Consider the following 19,700-nt stretch of genomic DNA (forward strand, 5'->3'; position numbering starts at 1 on the left):
CTCAGGTATTCTGTCCTCTACCTGCTCAGGTACTCTGTCCTCTACCTGCTCAGGTACTCTGTCCTCTACCTGCTCAGGTACACTGTCCTCTACCTGCTCAGGTACTCTGTCCTCTACCTGCTCAGGTACTCTGTCCTCTACCTGCTCAGGTATTCTGTCCTCTACCTGCTCAGGTACTCTGTCCTCTACCTGCTCAGGTACACTGTCCTCTACCTGCTCAGGTACTCTGTCCTCTACCTGCTCAGGTACACTGTCCTCTACCTGCTCAGGTACTCTGTCCTCTACCTGCTCAGGTACACTGTCCTCTACCTGCTCAGGTACTCTGTCCTCTACCTGCTCAGGTACTCTGTCCTCTACCTGCTCAGGTACTCTGTCCTCTACCTGCTCAGGTACACTGTCCTCTACCTGCTCAGGTATTCTGTCCTCTACCTGCTCAGGTACTCTGTCCTCTACCTGCTCAGGTACACTGTCCTCTACCTGCTCAGGTACACTGTCCTCTACCTGCTCAGGTATTCTGTCCTCTACCTGCTCAGGTACTCTGTCCTCTACCTGCTCAGGTATTCTGTCCTCTACCTGCTCAGGTACTCTGTCCTCTACCTGCTCAGGTACTCTGTCCTCTACCTGCTCAGGTACTCTGTCCTCTACCTGCTCAGGTACACTGTCCTCTACCTGCTCAGGTACACTGTCCTCTACCTGCTCAGGTACACTGTCCTCTACCTGCTCAGGTACTCTGTCCTCTACCTGCTCAGGTACTCTGTCCTCTACCTGCTCAGGTGACACAAACACACCGGCTTCTGATGAGTCAACATTCTGATCTGTAGCTGCTTGCAGAGGAAAATAAATTCAACATATGAATTTAAAAGTTAAAGACGTGTTCATGTTTCGCATGTTTCAATCCGACCTGTGTAGATCCGTATCAGTCTGTGTGTGTGTCTGTGTGTGTGTGTGTGTCTGTGTGTGTGTTCACAGTTTAGTATCTGTTGTTGACTCTCAGTCTGAAGGTCGCAGCAGCTGCAGCTCCGCCCCCTAACACCTGCCAGAGGACCTGATAGAAGACAGGACGCCTCCACACATTCATCCACCTCCACCGCTGCTCTTCACCACTTCACCTCCTCTACTCCAGTCTCCAGTAAGTGAGCGTCTGAACCTGATTGTAATCAAATATGAATCAACTCTGAGGAGGTTTTTGATGACTGATTATTGATTATTGATCATCTTCATGGACGTGACTTCTCCTGATCAGGTGATCTGATGATCTGATTGGCTGAGGCAGGTGGAGCTGCAGGTGTTTCCACCACAGAAGAAGAGAAGGAAAAGGAGGGAAGGAACCAACGAAGAAGAAAGCTGAGAGGTGAGAAACACACACACACACACACACACACACACACACAGGTCTTTAATGTGCAGTAAAGTGACAGTATTCTCCCAGGATGCACTGCACAGACGAGTCATTACAGAAACACAGTCAGTGTGCAGCGAGGTCTCAAACTGGAGTTTCATGTTTGTGTTAAATGGTCTGAAACATGTTCTCACACACGGCACCCCGTGAATGACATCACATCCTTAACATGCTGTTACAGGTTTTTAATGTACAATAAAACCTGTTTCTATTTCTCAGATTAGATTATAAATAAAGCTTGATTTTGTCTCACTAATAAAGCTCAGGTAGATCAGTCATCAGAGGTCAGAGGTCGATGACACGTGTGAACCAGCAGGTAAAACTCACCTGTTGAATCTTTATTTAAACACACACCTGATCATCAGATGGTCAGAGTGTCTGCAGCTGCAGGAGGAGTCTCTGTCTCCTCCTCTCTCCTCCTCCTCCTCTACGCTGGTCGTCACGGTAACTCCGAAGCCCCTCAGCCCGTTGCCACGGTTACCACATGGTATTTTTAGAGCTGATAATGAAGCGGAGCAGTGAGGAGAGGAGAGAGTACACACCGTGCTTACAACCTCCTGCTGCTGCTCCTACTTCTCCTCTACCCCTACCTCCTCACCCCCATCCTCCTCCTCCTCCTCCTCCTCCTCCTCATCCCCATCCTCCTCCACCTCCTCCTCCTCCTCCTCCACCTCCTCCTCCTCCTCCTCCTCCTCATCCCCATCCTCCTCCACCTCCTCCTCCTCCTCCTCCTCCTCCACCTCCTCCTCCTCCTCCTCACCCCCATCCTCCTCCTCCTCCTCCTCCTCCTCATCCCCATCCTCCTCCACCTCCTCTTCCTCCTCCTCCACCTCCTCCTCCTCCTCCTCCACCTCCTCCTCCTTCTCCTCCTCCTCCACCTCCTCCTCCTCCTCCTCTTCTTCATATCGAGCTCCAGCGGTACGTTCAGTCTGAGATCAGTGTGCAGTGTTTCGCTCCAGTTTCAGGTTGAATGACATGAAACAGGCTCTGAGGAGTGTTTTCCCTGATTGGTGGGCGTGTCAGAGGTGTCAGCCAATCAGCAGCGGCGTGGATATAAATAAATCTTTACTGATTGTTTGTATATTTTTTGTGTCTTTATGTCAACTTGCTCCGGCGTGTTTCCCATGATGCCGATCAAGCTGCTGTATTAACGTGTGCGTGACAACAGGATGATGTGAAGGAGATCAGCTGGTTTGAACCTGTTTGTTGCGTTGGCTGTCAGAAACAACACACACACATCACACTGTCAGTCCAACACCACCTTCACCCTGAACTCACGTCTGACTGTAAACTGTGTTCATGAACTTTTTATATCTGTGTCTTGGTCACATAAACTGCAGCTGTGACGCGACCTCTCATCACACCTGCTTTGTTTTTTGGATTCAGGTGAAAAAATTCAACTTTAACTGGTTTAAATCTGCTTCATGACGTGTGTGTGTGTGTGTGTGTGTGTGTGTGTGTGTGTGTCAGATGTTCATTCAGCCTTTAAATATAAATATGGTGACTCTGTGTCAGTGGGGACATCTGCAGGTCGTCACATCAAACACATTCATGTCATTTATTACAATCACATTTTCGTTGCCGTGTTGGTTTAATATTTAACTTTGAGAGTTTATCCTCGACCTTTCAGTCCATTCACTCTGTTTTCTGCTCCTTTAAATCAGTCCCTCCAGGATGATCAGCTGATCCCTGTGCGCTCTGTGTGACATCACAGTTTTTTCCAATCACAGCGACTTTTGCAAAGATTCGGCCCTAATCGTAGCTTCCTGTGAGTTTACCTGTCGCTGGATTAAATATGCAGCTCAGCTCACCGTATCAGACTGCAGTTTTATTTCTCACTGGAACAAGTTAGATTTTTAATGAATTATATAAAAAAGCCGCCCGATCAGACACTTGAACGAGCTCAGAAACAGCTGTGAACTCCTGGAGGGACTGATTAAATGTGACGACCCCTCAGACGGGTGCATCAGCATCAGTTTCTGTGTTTCATTTTCAGAGACAGCTGAGGTTCAACTGGACAGCAGACACCTCCAGGACTTCCAGGACCTCCAGGACCTCCAGGATCTATCACAGTCTGTCCTGAGCATGTCGTCGTCTCAGAGCACATCTGGACCCAAACATCTGTGTCTGTGGCTCCACCGTTTCTCCTCCCCCTCCCCTCCCCCTCCTCCTCCTCTTCCTCTCCCTGTCAGCTGTGGTGTCCCCTCCTCTCGCCCGGCGTCTCGGCGTCTCCCCCTGCTGGTCGTCCCGCTGCTCTGCAGTCTGCTGCTGATGCTGCTGCTGCTGCTGTGGAACTACCACTGCCTGTTCATCTCCAACATCTGCTCCCCACCGGAGGAGGTGCAGCAGGAGGAGGGGAAGGAGGGAGGGACCATCGTGACCCCGTGGCAGTGATGGCGGCGCCGCTCACACCTCCTGGAACCAGTCTGAACGACTCAGTCCTGAAGAAACCAGATAGAGAAGATAAAGTTTGTCAGAGTTCAGATTTTACAATGCTTTACTTCATAATCTACAAAAACTACAAAACTACAAAAACTACAGAAACTCAAAACTACAAAAACTACAAAAGTACAAAACTACAAAACTACAGAAACTTAAAACTACAAAACTACAGAAACTCAAAACTACAAAAGTACAAAAGTACAAAACTACAAAACTACAGAAACTTAAAACTACAAAACTACAGAAACTCAAAACTACAAAAACAACAAAACCACATAAAGTCTGACAGACATGATTTAACAGGAAAAGACGAGGACTGTCCACATTAAAATATGATCTGGATGTTTCTCCTCCGCAGTCGTTGTTGAGCAGCAGGCGGAGACATCCTGACTCTTTGTCCGCAAACGCTGGCTCCTACATTTCCCATGATGCACCTGGATATAGATTTTTTTTTTTTTGTACATCTCTGAAAAGTTTTAATTGTCGTTGAAACCAAGGAATCTATCAAATAAAAATAAGAATATAAATGTTCCTTGGTTTCAATGCAGACTGATGACATCACTGTGACATCATCAGGGTTATTTTTCCTCCAGTGTAAAAAAGGTGTTTACAAATTAAAAGCTCCTCGATCACTTTGCCTGTCTGGTTTTATATTTTCAGAATAAAAGTTTAATTCAGGTTTTTATGAATGTGTCATTAAATTATGAAAATATACAGAATCAAACCTGTGAAAAAAAAATCAAAAGTCATTATTGATGATTATAATTTAGACGGAGCTTTAATTTAGACACCCACCATTTTAAAATAATTTCCTAAGAATATCCTGAGAGACACTCCTCCATCTCAAGTCAGTATTCATTTATTGTCAGAATAAATGTTAATGTTCAAACTAGGACTGATTAATCTGAAGTGTCTCTGCTGATTAGGGACTGTTCTTTATTTATTTATCAGAGGAGGAGGCTGGGGTCTGACTGTTTATTTTATTTCATGTTATTTTATTGTACTTATTTATTTATTATTTTTCTGACCCTCCCTCCACCATGAAAGTTTTTTTTTAAACTTTGATGTTTGAAAGTTGAAAGATTTGTCACAGTGGGCACTTTTTACCTGCCATAGCACCACTCTCTCAGTTACCCAGTAAATTTATACTGACCCCGCCTCTCTACCACATCTACCTGCCTGCCTATCACCTGTCCATACACCTCCTGGTCCTGCTGGTCCACCACACCCTCCTCATCAAGCTACGAATGAATCAACGCGTTTAATCTACACCATAGCCTGACGTGCACCTCCCCAGAGATGTAACTCCACAGTGTCACAGTGACACAGACCTCCTGTCTGTCTCTGTAAGCTGAAACCATTTCCCTCAGTGGAAACAAAGCTTTGATTTACTTTAATTTCACAGATAAGAAACAATAAATTGTGAAGACAATAAAGCCTCCACACACTGTGTGTGATTTATCCTGGCTGAAATATGAGCAGAGCAAATCTCTGCTAGCTGCTAGGCTCATTTATACAATGTAAAATGCCATAGGCTTGTGCTAATAACGTTAGCATGTTGTATTTGTGGGGAAAATGTGTTTAGTATCAGACAGTTGTTTTGTCAGTGAACATTGTGAGTTGTGATGGAGCTGGACTGTGTGATGTCAACTTGACGCCTCTCACCTGTGGATCATCACTTCCTGTCAGTATCAATACTTCAGCTTCAGACTCTCGTTGGCAGTTTTGTCTTTGTCATTCAACATGAGAGTTTCCTGCGTGTTCCTGGACTGTTTCCTTGTTGCTGACTGTCCTGCTTCACCTGATCCCCGTTAAACCACTCAGCCTTCTGTCCCGACCATCAGCTCTGCTTCTGTGTCCCTGGTGTCTGTCTGTCCACCTGTGTCCTGTAGCTGTGCTGGGAGACTGACGCTCTGCTCTCCATTGTGAGTTTACCTGTTGTGCTGCCTGTGACTTCCTGTGTTGTGGATGACCTCATCACATGGCTGCACGTCCTGCTGCTGTGTGTGCTCACAGTCACTGCTGGTGCTGACCTGCCTACAGTCGGCTGTCACAGCAGACACCAGAGCCTGTCTGTCTCTCTGTGCAGCTCCTGGATTAAACCTCAGGTCTGACAGTTCATCTTGTTGCTGTTGTTGCTTCACTTGTCTCTTTGCTCTGTGTGCTGTGAGTGGTTTTATTAGACTAATACAACCTGTCCTGTCTGTGATGCTGCTGTTAGCTTCACTCATTATTATCATCATATTCTTTATGGACACATTTTAAAAGAGATGAAATATTGTTATTTTGAGATCAGATTTGTTTGGAGCACTGCTCACACTCGATGTGTTCAAGGACCGACAGAAAATCAATCCAATGATAATTTCTGTTTTTACAGTTTGTGTGTGTGTGTGTGTGTGTGTGTGTGTGTGTCTGACAGCAGACATGTAGTCCCATCCAGCAGTGAGAGTCCACTAAATAACTCCAGTGTGACACCAGACGCCACAAACCCGCCATTATGGCTCTATTTCTGTGTGACAGCGTCACTGAGCCACCGCCACTTATTTTCAGACGTTCACTGTGAAGTGGTGAAACTATAAAAGTGACAAAGCAGCAGATTTACAGGGAAACAAACTGAAATCAGCGGCGGCTTAAAGATTAAAGAGCAGGAGAGGAAGAGGAGGAGGAAGATGGTTTCACTGTTTTAGTCTTCATCACACAAACCTGAAACACTGGGGTCACACAGGCACGACAGCAGGGGCCTTAAGGTCAATGGTTCCTCCATGGCCCCGCCCACCAACACTGGCAGCACCGTGAGGTCACATCAGCAGTGAGCAGCCTCCTGTCTATCAGCTGGGTGAGAGCCAATCAGAAGAGGCCAGACCAGGAGCATATACGAGACAGGAACTCAGACACATCTGGAGTCAACGACAAACAATAATTCTTCTCTGGCAAGAAATGAAACCCTTTCAAGGACCTCTCAGGCCCTGGAACCACAAGGAAGCCTTCTAAAGACCACTGGGACCTCTTCAAGGATACTCAAGGTCTTTACAATTCTCCTGTGGAACCCTGGAACTCAAGGACATATAAAAATATCACTGACGCTCATTCAAGCATCAAAATTGAACACTGAATAAACTCCTGCAGACCCCAGGGAAGCTCCTTAAGGATATTCCAGGATGCCTCAATGACACCTGATTCCCCATTACAGAACCTTGAAGAATTTCCTGGAGAACCCTGGAATCTGTCTGGAGTCCAGGACCCCCTCACAGACCCTGGATCTCCCTCCTTCCTGTTGGACCCTCCTGGAGAACCCTGGGAACCTTTCCAGACCTTAAAAACCTGATGATGACTTAAACAGCTGTCAGGTCTCGCGGGGGGAGGGGAGCACAGCTGCTGCGCGTGCTGAAGGGAGCACATCAAACACACAGCCGCGCGCTACCGTCATGTGAGACACAACCAGACCGGAAATAAGACCCCGTGCCTTCAGAATAAAAGCTGGAACGTGGCAGTTTTTCCTCCCTTTCATCAAGTGTATTTTTTCATCAAATGTGAGTCTTGAATACTGAAACCAGCAGAGTTCAGCAGATCAAAACAATAAAAGATCATTTGTAGAAAACAGTTTTTCTCCATCTGATTGTTTCCAGGATGTGTGGCTGCTGACCAGAGTCTACATTTAGTGAAAATGACTGAAGGACAGAATTAATTTACAGACCTCTGGATCAACGTCTTGCTTTAACTTCACACTTCAGCTCTTCACTGACAACAGACACGTCCCTCCTGACGTCACTGTAAGGGACTGTTTGTTACTTATGAGGGAGTGGTGCAGCCATTTAAGTTTGTACGACCCTAAAGTGAAGGTAAAAAAACATAAGTCCACTTATGATCGTAGGAAAACACGTCCTCCAAAGTTCCCGTGGGTTTTGAGCACAGACTGTGAAAATAATGGACGTAGCTTCCGTGACGTCACCCGTTAGTTTGTGGACTCCTGTTCTGAAGCCTTGAGTTCAGCATTTCGGCTGTCGCCATCTTGGTTCTTTGGAGCCAGAAGTGACCATATTTGGGCGAGAGGGTGGAGCTGTGGAGGAGCGAGGGAGAGACAGCCTGTCACTCAAAGAAGCCCCGCCCCCTTAACAATGTGTAACTTTAAGCCTTAATTAAGTGTAAACAGATGAGTTCTATAAAAGTTGATCTCCAGAGACCGAACACGCTGTGAACATGTTTATTTCCACATGTGAACACGGAGCTCTGGATTTTGTTACGTTATTTCCTGTTTTATTTTGAAGTGCTAACCTCTCGTGTCATTGCATTTCCTGTGTTTTCACACCTTTCACCAACCACACCTGCTGCCCCTGACTCACCTCTCACCTGTCCCTGTGTGTATATAGTGTGTATATAAACCCTCCAGGTGTCACATTGTCTTTGTTCCGTCCTGTTGTCGCTCTCTGGATATTTAAAACTGCTCTGGATGTAAGGATGTCGCCTACTTCCTGTCGGTTGAGTTTGTTTTTTGAACTCCTTGTTAGCAGTTTACTTTTTTGGTCAGACGTGTAGACTGAGCTTTTTCTTTTAACCCTCCTCAGCCTCCTGTGTGTTCTCTGCGTTTGAGTCTGAGTGTTCACCACAGCTGTTTCACTCCCCTGAGCCAAAATAAAAAACTAAAGTCTCTCCTCAGTTCTTAAAGATGTATTTGTCATGCCTCCTCCTTCTTGCACCCCCCGTACATAATGAACAGTCCCTACATTCCCAGTTACAGTAACCTTCCCAACTTTAATGAGTGTTGTTTTAAATGTCGTCCTCTCCTGTTAGACTGATGTCCTCCCCAAAAACACGTTTGTCAGGCTTTTATTTTGAAGGCTGTGACCGGATGTTATGAGTTTTATTGCGGCAGACTTGACGGTAGAGTCTCGTGCTTGTGCGGCGGAGCAGCGCGAGCGGCTCAGCTGTTCAAACCTCGGTCAGTTCACACTGAGACACTGACACGGTTTACTTTGTTTATAACGGAAGTCAGAGAGGAGTTTATTGTCCCGTGTTTGTCCCGGTAACGTTAGTTATCCCTGTTTATTGTCCCGGAGTTTCTCCCGGTTTGTCCCGGTGTTCCTCCGACTTTCTCCCGGTGTTTGCTCCGGAGTTTGTCCCGCAGAGGAATGTGAGTGTCGGGTTGTAACGTCGCTGACAGTCGGTCAGACTCACCGTTCCTGTTCTGGGTCCATCTGTGCCGTTAAACCGGAGAAAGAACCGGACCGACCCGGCATCACCCGTCCGGTCCCGGTGTCGGTGTTTGGAGCCAAACGGAACCCCCATCCCGGGTTTAAAATGCCGGGTCTGAGCGCACTGGTCCTTCTGAGTCTGTGTCTGAACCTCCACACATGCCGGGGCTTCCCCAACAAGCTGCCCGAGCTGAGCGCCTCGCTGCCCGGACACTTCTCCTTCACCGACCCGCTGCTGGACTACGACCGGCTGGATGAGGAGCTGGGCGGCGGCGGGGGGCGGAACGGGACCGGCGGCCGCACGGAGGAGGGCTGCGGGCCGTGTGAGCCGGACCTGTGCCCGGAGACCCGGAGCTGCCGGGCCGGCCTGGTGCTGGACTCCTGCGGCTGCTGTAAGGAGTGCGGGAACCTGGAGGGTCAGGCCTGCGACCCGGGGGACCGCAGCGTCTACTACGGGCTCTGCGGGACCGGGATGCGGTGTCGGGCGGACCCTCGGCTCGCAGGAGGAGTAGAGGAGGATGAAGAGGAGGAGGAGGAGGTGTGTGTGTGTGAGGAGCAGGAGGCGGTGTGTGGCTCTGATGGAGTCACATACATGAACATGTGTCAGTTCAGAGAGGCCGCGTTCTCCAGACCTGAGCTGCAGACCAGAGGGAGGGGGCCCTGCAAGACCGGTACCACACCTGCACACACACACACACACACACACACACACACACACCTGTCTGTCTGCACTTCTCATGTCAGAGTCACAAAGTTGTTTACAGGTCACAGACACAGACCACGTCAATAATATAAAGATTTCAAAATAATGCTTGACTGTATGTGATGGATGGAGGGTTTGGAAGAATGAAGGGATGAGGACTGAGAGATGGAGGGATGATAGGATGTACAATGAAGGGAGGAAGGTTGAGGGATGAATGAATGAGGGTTGAAAATTCACTGCACTTAAAAATAAAGTCTTTTATATATAAACTTGACACACACACACACACACACACACTGAGTCATTCAGAACGGACCCACGGCCCACTTTGGGACAGAGACCCACCAGTTGGGAACCACTGCTCTGATGACACTCAGCTCATCTCCTGTTTCCAGGGTAACTGAAACGTTCGCTTGTGCTTCAGCTCATAAACTTCTGAGCATGTGCAGCTCCTGACCCCGTGGCTGCTTTCATTATCAGCTCCAGAAGAAATCATGTGTTTCATTATTTTCACCAAATCAGGCAAAAGAATTTCTGGATTTATGAGCCTGACGTGACATGTTATCGCCCCGGGCGATCACTGCCTACTGTTGAAGTTATTTCCCTCACATAAAGTTACAGAGCTAAAGTTTATGAAAAGAACCAACAGACCTTTAAATGACTCAGAGTTCACCTGGTTTCATGCGGGACACAGACGCTGCTCTCCTGTGTGACGTCCTGTGTTTGTTTGATCAACCCAACCTCCCTGCTCAGTGCTGACTTTCACTCTTTTTACACTTCCTTCTTTACTCTCGTCAGTATGTTTGTCACGTGGTCGCATTCTTGTGCGTTACTTTTTGTAGGTACACGTACGAGCAGTGTACGAGAAACGCCTGTTGTGGTTTTGTCTTTTTGGATAATTGTAAATGTTGATCACGTGAACAGCTGTCAGACAGATGTGGAGCAGTAAAAGACAAATATTAAGTTACAGAAAATACAAATACTCAAGTGAAATACAAGTACCTTAAAATAGTACTTAGTTACTTTTCACCTCAGCCTGTGTGTCTGCGTCTGTGTTTTCTGTCTCTGTGCGTTTACATGCTGTGATAAACTTTACTAGAACAACGATGGTGAAGATAAATCAGGCTGCAGTGTCGACACACTGCTTTAACATCAGTGATGTAATCCATCAGATTAATCAATAACTGTTAAAGTTATGTGCTGATCAATAACTCCTCTCAGTGTCTGTGTGTTTTAAACTGCTGTATTCTGACGTTCAGTAGAAACTAAACAGGAGCAGATGTCAGATCTACAGTCAACAATCAGTTTCATGTGTTTCCCTCCAGCTGAGAAAAATATTCACTTAATTCATTCACATTCACCCTGCTGAGGCCGCCGCTGCTGCAGATTCAGAACGGGCCTGCTCATCAGGACGGTCTGACCAGGGTACTAATTACTCAGATATCATACGAGGTGTTGTGTGAGGACACGATGCTCAGATAAAGTCCACTGAAAACAGACGTCGTGTATCAGAACACAAGGTGCGGACACACCAAACCGACATCAAAGAACTAGCGGTGACGAAAGCCAACTGTTGCGTCGTCTACGTCGCCTCACGTCGCCCTGTGTCAGTTGCATTTGAACACACTACACGGACTACATCCGACGGCCAAGTAGCACGTACGTTCTGCGCCTGCGTGAGAGAGAGCGGAGTGAGAGAGTGGTACATCCTGTCAGCCGAGGGGTTTCCTATCTGTGCAGCCGAGCACCGCAGCACCTCCACGGACTATTACATCCAGACGGTCCCGGTGTTTCCTCCTCAGGCTCCACTTCACTCAGCTGCCCGATAAACCCGCTGCTTCTTCCCACTTTAACCTGAATAACAAACCAGGGCTCGGTGCTCCGGTTGGATCCAAACGGAGAGCCGGGGCTAGCTCAGACACTAGCGGAGGCTAACTGGCTGTGCTTCCCTCCGGTCATGCTGCGGCTAACGCTCCGCTAGCCGCTCCCAGCTAGCTCCGGTTTGTTATTCAGGTTAAAGTGTGAAGAAGCAGCGGGTCTGTGGGGCAGCTGAGTGAAGTGGAGCCTGAGGAGGAAGCACCGGTTAGCCCCGGTTTCACTACAGGCAGATTCACTCGCTACAGGGGCGAGGAAATAAAACCTGAACAGCCAATCAGAGTGATCTCTCTCACCAACAAGCTCCGCCGCAGATTCAACATGCTCAATCGGCCGAAAAGCCACCGACGCCAAAGTGCCGATGGTGCGGGACACACCGCAAAAACTAGGGCGACAGACGCTCACCGACGGCCCGACTTTGGTCGACGGCCGACCGTCGGCCTTTAGTTTCTTCTTCTTCTTCTTCTCATGAACACATCACTCCAGTTTCAGTCTCTTAACATGGCTCCCAGTGTGTTATAAGACAGATCTTACTGAAGGCCCTTCATGGTCTCTCTACCAGCTGCGTCTCTGACCTCTTCGTACCGCACACGGCAGGATGAACTCTGAGGACTCTGAACAATCAGGTCGGCCGAGTCAGTGATCTCTGATTTTAAGTCCCTTCTTCAAACAGACTTTTATCAGAGAGTCTTTAACGATTTTACTTTAAACTGTTTTTATTTCCTCAGTTTTTATAAACCAAAGTGTTTTTATCAGTTTGTTGGAAGTTGTAGGTTTCGTGTCTTTTCTGTTTTAGTTATTGACATGTAAAGAACTTTGTGACTCTGTTTGGAAAAGCACTTCATAAATAATAATAGAGATGATTATTCTCTCCCGTTAATCATCTAACCCCTCAGATTTACCCAGTGACCCTTTGGAGGGGCCCGACCCTGAGGTTGGGAACCACTGGACTGAACTACTGACCTGTTGCTGATCAATAACTGATAATCTAATAATATCATATCATATAAGACTCACAGGGACATTTTTCTGTGCAACAAATACTTTAACTGTAAAGACACTGTGCTGTGATCCTGCAGCACTTTGACTGGTTTATTATTGTTGTATTGGTACATTTACTGAAGTAGAGTTAAATCAGGCTGCGTGGGGCCACAGTGCTCATACATGCAGTGCCTTAACATCACATGAATCACTTTAAACTGAGTCTCTTTGTTTTCAACTGCTGTTTTTCTGACGTTCAGTAGAAATTAAAGAGGAACAATCAGTTTCATGTGTTTCCCTCCAGCTGAGAGAAACATTCACTTTATTCATTTACATTTACTCTGCTGCTGCTGCTGCTGCAGAGGAAACCTTTGCTCTGAGCATGTCTCACTTCACTGTAACTGTGTCTAAGCGTCCCGTCCTGTCTCTCTCCGTCCCGTCCCGTCCGTCAGCAGATCTGCAGAGGGATTTGTTGTAAATTAGAAACATCAGGAAACATCAGAGGGAACAGTCCTCTCCTTATGATGTCATAAATCATCAAACATTCAGTAAGAAGCAGATGTGAAGCGTCCAAACACAACATGTGGCGACATGTGAACTGATCAATCCACATGTGCTGTTGAAATGAGCCGACAGGGAGTTTGTGAGTGATGTCATCAGTGATGTCATGAGTTACTTTCTGAGAAGACCACCATGAAAATCTGTCTGTGTGAATCACTGTGTGCAGCTGACAGACACATGTTTGAAAGTGTCACATACATATGCACTTCTAAAAAATCAACTGACTGGTTTCCAGTAAGTTGATTTATTGAGCCCAGTCTCACTCCACAGTCGTTGAAATCTGGAGCTTGGGCAGCGGCTTGATGTGTCAGAAACCAACGAAAATGGCGTCCATTAATGTCGGCATGATACACAGCTGGTTGTCGTTTAGTGGTGCCCGGTGGTGTCGGGGGGGAAACATGGGACAAGGACGAAGGTTAAGGCAGCGAAAGTCCGACAGGGGCGGGCTGGAGGTGTGGTGGATGGGTTCAACCAACATCGACTTTCACCTGAGAGAACAGTGTTCACTTCCTGTAGGATTCTTAAGCCAAACCCTGTTCATGAGGTCATGTGTTTCTAACCTGCAGCTGATGACAGTATATATTCATCATGTATCATCAGGTGTCTCAGGCTGCTGTCAGCCCTAGAGTCGTCTCCTCTGGTCTGAATCAGGGACTCATGTTGTTCCAAAGTTGTATAATTGCCTAGAGTTGGTTCGTGTTCTCACGGCAGCATTTACAAGAGGACCAGATCAAATGCCTTGTGTGAGAAAGCTGCTCTTGATTGGTCAGAATTTCCATGTGGGAAAAATCCAGGAAGTAAAGCAAACGTTGAAGAAGAGTACACTTGCAAGATAAATGTGACACTTTCTAATGTCACAATGGAGGGACAACTACGCAGGTTGATTTTAGCGCTGCTCATCGTGGACTATATTGCTGTCATTGTTCATTTTAGTCAAAGCATACAGTTTGAAAACGAGGCGCGGCTCCAACTAGAAAACAATGTTTTGATGCATTGGATGTGCTGAATGTGCATATTAAGGCAGTACAGGAGGAGGTGCACATTAATAATCCTCCAGGACTGTAACATGCTCATGTTTAACCCAAACAATGTGTCATGTGACTGCAGTTGCTTCACATCCAGGTCGGAACACCTTCTCACCACAAACCAACCGCACCAGAGTTCCTTTGGAACCGGACTGAGACCACCTCTTCAAGAAGGTCTCGGTCCGGTTGGTTTGGTGTGTTCACACCTGCACAAATGAACCGCACTGAGGGGACAAACCAGCTGGAGTTAGACTGAACCGAACCAAACAGGACAGGTGTGAAAGCACCTTTAGAGGAGCCTGGTGTGTAGTTCAGGGATCCTGGGACAGAGGAGTGTTCTCAGTGAACTCACAGAGCCCTGACTCTGGAGTTCTGCTCATTACTGAATAAACAGAGACGTGATGGAGGATCAGGTCTGACTGTGACCCTCCTGTTCAGCCTCACAGCTCCACCCTCCTCTGTGCTCTGTTCACACCAACACTACAACACTGTTACACTCCAACTCCACCTCCACCTCCACCTCCACCTCCACCTCCACCCCTCTGCTGCTGTCTGTCCTCCATCTGTCCAACTGTGTTCAGACTCACAGAGGTTATTCTAAATTGTGCTGCAGATCTGTGCAGCTTAATAAAAGGAGAAATGTGTGTGACATGCTGCAGCAGACATGTTGAATATTTACAGCTGCGCTGGGACAGGCTCCACCCACTGCGACCCCCAACAGGATCTGTAGTTACAGAAAATAAATGAATGAATTACTTAATTATAGGAATAATTAAATGAGTAGATTAGATGACAGGTGTGTGTTTGTGATCGTCATTTATACTCCACTATGAAAACTTTATTCTATCATTTTATATTTTGTAAATATTTCTCAAAATATCACGACTCCACAGATTGTTTCCCTCACAGCCTCACAGTGTGTGTGTGTGTGTGTGTGTGTGTGTGTGTGTGTGTGTGTGTGTGTGTGTTGTGTCAGTAATTACTCAGAACATCAGATCTGTGAACAAAAAGCTCTTTCAGCACATTCCTCGGTTTTAATGGAGAGAAGAGAAACACAGTGAGAGCAGCTCCACCTTCGTCCCTGCTCTCCTTTCCTCTTCACTTCCTGTTCACACTGACCCAGAATAAACCTGGTTTCCTGTTGGTCTGAACGGAGGTTTTCTAACTCTGATTCTGACCCTCAATCCCTCAGAAACTATTCCAGTTATTTTCTGTAGTTTTATGGATAAAACTAATAGATAAGAATCATTATAAGAACGTGCTCACAGATGTTTTCATCGTGTGTTTCTGCAAACCTCAGATTCGTGACATTTGTACGTACTTATGTTGAGACACTCGATGTCTCACCAACACTGTGGTTAACGTCTGGTTGTGGTCAGAAAAACATCATGTTTGTGCCTAAAATACCTGCAGACAGATCCAAGAATGATGTGTACGCACAAAAACCCTGCACTCGCCTTTTCCCACACATGAACTGGTATTTATACAGACAGACAGTGAACGCCTCACACTGACCTCAGATCAGCTGTCACATGCTCTCAGCTCAGATAGCTGCAGGAGAGGTGATGAAGAGGAGGAGGAGGAGGTTAAATGTCACTGAGGAGCCTGAGAGCAGTGTTTTTAGGTTGTTTAAGTGATGATTATGTTTGTGCTGCACAGAGCTCTGTACACTGTGACAGCCTGTCAGTGATCAGCGATGAGCACTGTGAATGAATATGACCTTTAGAAATGATGAAGACTGAAATTTGACCTCGATGACACAGAACTGTGATGAGTTAGTGGTGCAGAGGCTTCAGATGTGTCGTGAGTGGTGACAGCTGCTCTGGTGAAGAACCTCGCCCATGTGAAACAATCATATTTCTCACTGACAGGTCTGATGCATGCTGCAGGGGCACAAACATAAGGCCCAGGTCAGGGGGCGCAGTCTGAGCTGAAACACAGCAACCAGTCCCCAAACAACCCCCCCCAGAAGTTTGGCAGCTCGCTAGCCAATGGAAACACAGCAGTGTCTGACATCAGAGGGAACCACACATCAAGTTAAGAGCCGCAGCTGCTGGAGGATGAATTTAAATTCTTTCTCTTTAGTTTGAAGGGTTTGTTCAAAGTGTCCCTGCAGTGAGACTCCTTCTGTCTTCTGTTGTCTTCACACGCTGTTTGATAAACCTGTCTCACTGCTAATGTCTCCTGTACAAACAAAAGCTGGTTGTTCACTTCCTGTCTCCAGGGGACACTAATGAGACACGAGAGAGACGTGAAGGAGACGCCACATTCAAGAGACGTCTTCATTTGTTTTTGATGTCCTCTGTCTGTCTGTCTGTCTGTCTGTCTGTGTGCCTGTCTGTCCCTCAGTCCCCATCATTAAGGTCCCCCCTCACAGCCAGGTGAACGGGACAGGAAGTAGTCTGGTCTTCCTCTGTGAGGTCTTTGCGTTCCCGATGGCGCTGGTGGAGTGGAGGAAGGAGGGCCAAGACGTCGTCCTGCCCGGAGACGACCCCCACATCTCAGTCCAGGTGATGACACACACACACACACACACACACACACACGCACACACACACACACACACACATCAGCCAATCAGAGCGTTTAAAAACATCATCACCTGTCTGTCTCTCTGTCCACAGTCTCGGGGCGGTCCTTTGAAGTTCGAGCTCTCCAGTTGGCTGCAGATCGAGGGGGCGGGGCTAGAGGACTCAGGAACCTATCGCTGCATCGCTCGTAACAACTTGGGATCAGTGTCGGCCTCGGCTGTACTGGGAGTACTGGGAGCAGGTGAGACAGGCTGGGACCCCGAGACTCTGTCGTCTGGTCTTCATCGTGGAAAATAAAAGCTGTTAATAAATATTTCATCACATTTTTCATTAAAGACGTCCTGCAGTTAAAATCAAGGTTTGAACTCGTCCACACGCAGCCTTCATTTATTCTATTCATTGTTTATGCTACAAGACGCATCGTGACTGAGATGAGCAGTCAGCCTGGGTTTGTGATGTCACTAACCTGAGGAGCCAATCCTGTGAACTTTGCTGACCGAGCTTTTCATAATGCAGCTGAAGGGAGGGAAATCAGTGGAGAAGCAGGTGTAGCTTTATATATATATATATATGTATATTTTACATACTTTCTATATTTACACATCTTTAATCATAGATTCTAAATATGTCTTCCCAGTTTTTAAACATTTATTATAAAGTTTACATATTTTTTTGTTTTTTTTTACATACTTTGAATTTATTTTAATCTCTTTTACATAAATTATCTTTTTTTTATTCTTTTGTAGAAATTATAAAACTTTTTTGATTATTTAGCATTTTATTTAAATATTTTTGCATTTCTCACATTTTAGATATTTTATATTTAATTTTCTTTTACATTTTTTCTATATGTATCGTACAGATATATGAATATTTTCCAACTTTTTACAAGTTTCACATATTTTTGTATTTTATATATTTTTTTAAATATTCTACAATTTAATATTTTACAATTTTTGAATATTTTACAACTTTTCATACATTTTACAAATCCTTTTGTGTTTCATAACTTGTCTTCCTGTCTGTCTGTTTGTCTTCCTGTCTGTCTGTTTGTCTTCCTGTCTGTCCCTCCGTCAGAGGAGCTGTCGACCTACCTGGCCAACAGCGTGTCAGAGATGAAGCAGCTGATGGACGCCACAGACTACGACCAGGACTTTTACTGAGGCACGTGTGATGTCACTTCCTGCCGTCTGACGCCATTTGGCTTCCCTTCAGCAGAGACAGTAAAAACATGGTGACATCACACTGAAGGACGACAAAGACAAATATTGATCATGTTATTTTATTATTAATATTATCTCAGTGATGTATGCTATCGTTACTCTGACGCCACAGTGGGCGGAGACACGGAGGCTCAGCATGTTGAACGTGTTGATGATGTCACAGGTTCGAGCCTGAGTCTTCTGTTGGCTCGTCACTGTGAAACAAACTTTATCTTATTAATAAAATAATAAACTAAAGTTTGTGTTTCTTCTCTGTGCGGCTGCGTCGCCTCGTCACGTCACATGTTCAGGAAGACATGAAAATACGCAGCGTCATGTTGCTGACAGGGTGATGTCAGCGCACATTTCAATATATATATTTTACTTATTTTTATATATTTAACATATTCTTTGTGTGTATAGATATTTAACACATTTTTTCATATTTTAATTTTTATATATATTTTACATATTACTTTTTTTTTTACAATTTTTTTATGTTTTTAAACTTTTTTATATTTTATACATCTTAACATTTTCTATATGTTTTCATTCTTAATTTTTGTAATACATTTTTCATATTTTTAATTCTTTATACATCTTTGCATTTTTAACTTTATATGTTTTTCCATGTTTTTTATATTTTTTATATATATCTCACATATTTAATTAAAAAATCATATTTTTTATTTTATATTTATTTACAGTTTATATATATATATATATATCTTTTTAAATGTTTTATATTTTACAATTTTTATATTTATTTTACATATTTCTGAATTTTACATATTTTTATTATATTCTACACACTTTATATTTTTAATATATTTTACATATTTTTCATATTTTTATATATATGTTGTGTTTTTTTCACATTTTTTCTACATTTTTCATATAGTTTTAATTTAATACATCTTCACATTGTTTAATATGTATATTTTTTCCTTATCTGAATATTCTATGATTTGTACATATATTTGACACAGTGGTTATAAACATATTTTATACATGTGTTGTACACATTTAAGAAGAAGAAGCAGTATGTGCAGCTGAGGCGCCCTGACTCTGTGTTCCTGCAGGATGTTGGTATCAGGACATTTCCTCCTGCAGGGATCAATAAAGTTTAACCTCCTGAATATTTTGGGAGTGTGCGCTCACACTGACCCTGAGTCTGCTGGACCCAACACTGACACGGTTTAAAGACAGAAACCTGATCAGCTGACAGACAGCAGGACTTCCTGAAGCCGTCCTGACACACTGACAGACGGCAGGAAGTGGAGACTCCTCAGAGAGCTGCAGCCGTCAGGAGATCTGTCTGAGTTTCCATCCACAGGAAACTCTACAAACATGTGGAGAATCTATTAACCGCCACAAACTCTGCTCAACACTCTGTGTGTGTGTGTGTGTGTGTGTGTGTGTTCCAACATCTCAACACTCTGATAAACCTCCAGACTCTAAACTGGAGGATCTGTTAACCAGCAGAAACACAGCAGCTCTCCGTCTCTTCAGTCTGTCTCCATCTCTCATCATCGTCCTGATGTCACACTGGAAACTCTCACCATGTTTTATCAGCAGATTCTGAACTGATCCAAACTGAAACGTTCAACATCACAGCAAATAGTTTATTTATAACTTTTTATTTTATGGACAAGTTTCTTGTTACAACATGAAACTTGTCACGTTTGTTCCTCTCCTGCTGTGTGAAGCATTAAACCAGCTGGGGGGGGGGAGATGGGGAGGAGAGGGGGAGAGGAGGAGGAGAGGGGGAGGAGAGGGGGAGAGGAGGAGG

The 19,700-nt window shown here is 45.4% G+C and overlaps 1 protein-coding gene and 1 long non-coding RNA gene across 3 annotated transcripts; both read left to right on the plus strand.

The window, feature by feature from the left end:
* Positions 1-1,017: 1,017 nt before the first annotated feature.
* On the plus strand, positions 1,018-4,473 carry LOC144464378 (uncharacterized). Its single transcript, XR_013492102.1, has 3 exons — positions 1,018-1,129; positions 1,244-1,351; positions 3,396-4,473. It is a non-coding gene; the product is annotated as an uncharacterized LOC144464378 (long non-coding RNA).
* A 4,231-nt stretch (positions 4,474-8,704) lies between these two features.
* On the plus strand, positions 8,705-18,166 carry LOC117252015 (kazal-type serine protease inhibitor domain-containing protein 1-like). 2 transcript variants are annotated; one of them, XM_033618641.2, is made up of 4 exons: positions 8,705-9,701; positions 16,525-16,685; positions 16,800-16,947; positions 17,784-18,166. In XM_033618641.2, the coding sequence occupies exons 1-4, from the start codon at positions 9,137-9,139 to the stop codon at positions 17,867-17,869; spliced, it is 960 nt and encodes a 319-aa protein (XP_033474532.1). In that variant the 5' UTR covers positions 8,705-9,136; the 3' UTR covers positions 17,870-18,166. The 2 variants fall into 2 exon arrangements, with proteins under 2 accessions (XP_033474532.1, XP_078027263.1); XM_078171137.1 differs by lacking the exon at positions 17,784-18,166 and adding an exon at positions 17,122-17,252.
* The last annotated feature ends 1,534 nt before the right edge of the window (positions 18,167-19,700 follow it).

This window comes from Epinephelus lanceolatus, chromosome 9 (genome assembly GCF_041903045.1).
Source record: "Epinephelus lanceolatus isolate andai-2023 chromosome 9, ASM4190304v1, whole genome shotgun sequence".
Classification (NCBI taxonomy): Eukaryota; Metazoa; Chordata; class Actinopteri; order Perciformes; family Serranidae; genus Epinephelus; species Epinephelus lanceolatus.

Coding starts and splice junctions, on each gene's coding strand:
- LOC117252015 (XM_033618641.2), top strand. CDS start 9,137: ATGCCGGGTCTGAGCGCACTGGTCCTTCTGAGTCTGTGTCTGAACCTC. Junction 9,702..16,524: donor GAGGGGGCCCTGCAAGACCG/GTACCACACCTG, acceptor TCTGTCCCTCAG/TCCCCATCATTAAGGTCCCC. Junction 16,686..16,799: donor ACCCCCACATCTCAGTCCAG/GTGATGACACAC, acceptor CTCTGTCCACAG/TCTCGGGGCGGTCCTTTGAA.